Source organism: Buceros rhinoceros, unplaced genomic scaffold (genome assembly GCF_000710305.1).
Source record: "Buceros rhinoceros silvestris isolate BGI_N320 unplaced genomic scaffold, ASM71030v1 scaffold25492, whole genome shotgun sequence".
Classification (NCBI taxonomy): Eukaryota; Metazoa; Chordata; class Aves; order Bucerotiformes; family Bucerotidae; genus Buceros; species Buceros rhinoceros.
This window is the reverse complement of record NW_010397493.1, coordinates 1,399-1,813: the sequence shown is the minus strand read 5'-3', so window position 1 is coordinate 1,813 and position 415 is coordinate 1,399. Positions and strand designations below refer to the sequence as shown.

At 63.4% G+C, this 415-nt stretch overlaps 1 protein-coding gene across 1 annotated transcript in view; it reads left to right on the top strand.

Moving 5' to 3' along the window:
- Positions 1 to 8: 8 nt before the first annotated feature.
- Positions 9 to 415, top strand: part of LOC104502324 (protein FAM49A-like) — a gene marked incomplete at its 5' end in the record, with an annotated part of 1,709 nt that continues 1,302 nt past the window's right edge. Inside the window, 2 exons of the mRNA XM_010146286.1 lie at positions 9 to 80; positions 248 to 325. Of these exons, the coding sequence (XP_010144588.1) occupies positions 9 to 80; positions 248 to 325 (150 nt within the window). The remainder of the gene's footprint in view (positions 81 to 247; positions 326 to 415) is intronic.

Here is a 415-nt window from a genome sequence, read left to right as displayed (position 1 = left end):
AACGCCTCGGGCGGGAGCAAGCCTTGGCCAAGCAGTTCGCCGAGATCCTCCACTTCACCCTCAGCTTCGATGAGCTCAAGGTACCTCCTCAGGACCCACCCGCGTGGAATGAGGGCTGGGAGGGCCCGCTGAGCACCGGGACCATGCAAAAGCCATGAGCCAGCACAGTCCCTTGGGACCCTCGAGACTCGCCCAGGCCCTGGCCATGACTCCCACCCCTGCCCCTAACGTGGGTCTCCCCCTGCAGATGACCAACCCTGCCATCCAGAATGACTTCAGCTACTACAGAAGGACCATCAGCCGAAACCGCATCAACAACCTGCAGGTGAGAGGATGGTGCTGTCACCCCGCGATGGCCTCCCCCGGGGGGACAACAGGACTGGGGATGTCTTGGGGTGGGGAGTCGGCCACTCCA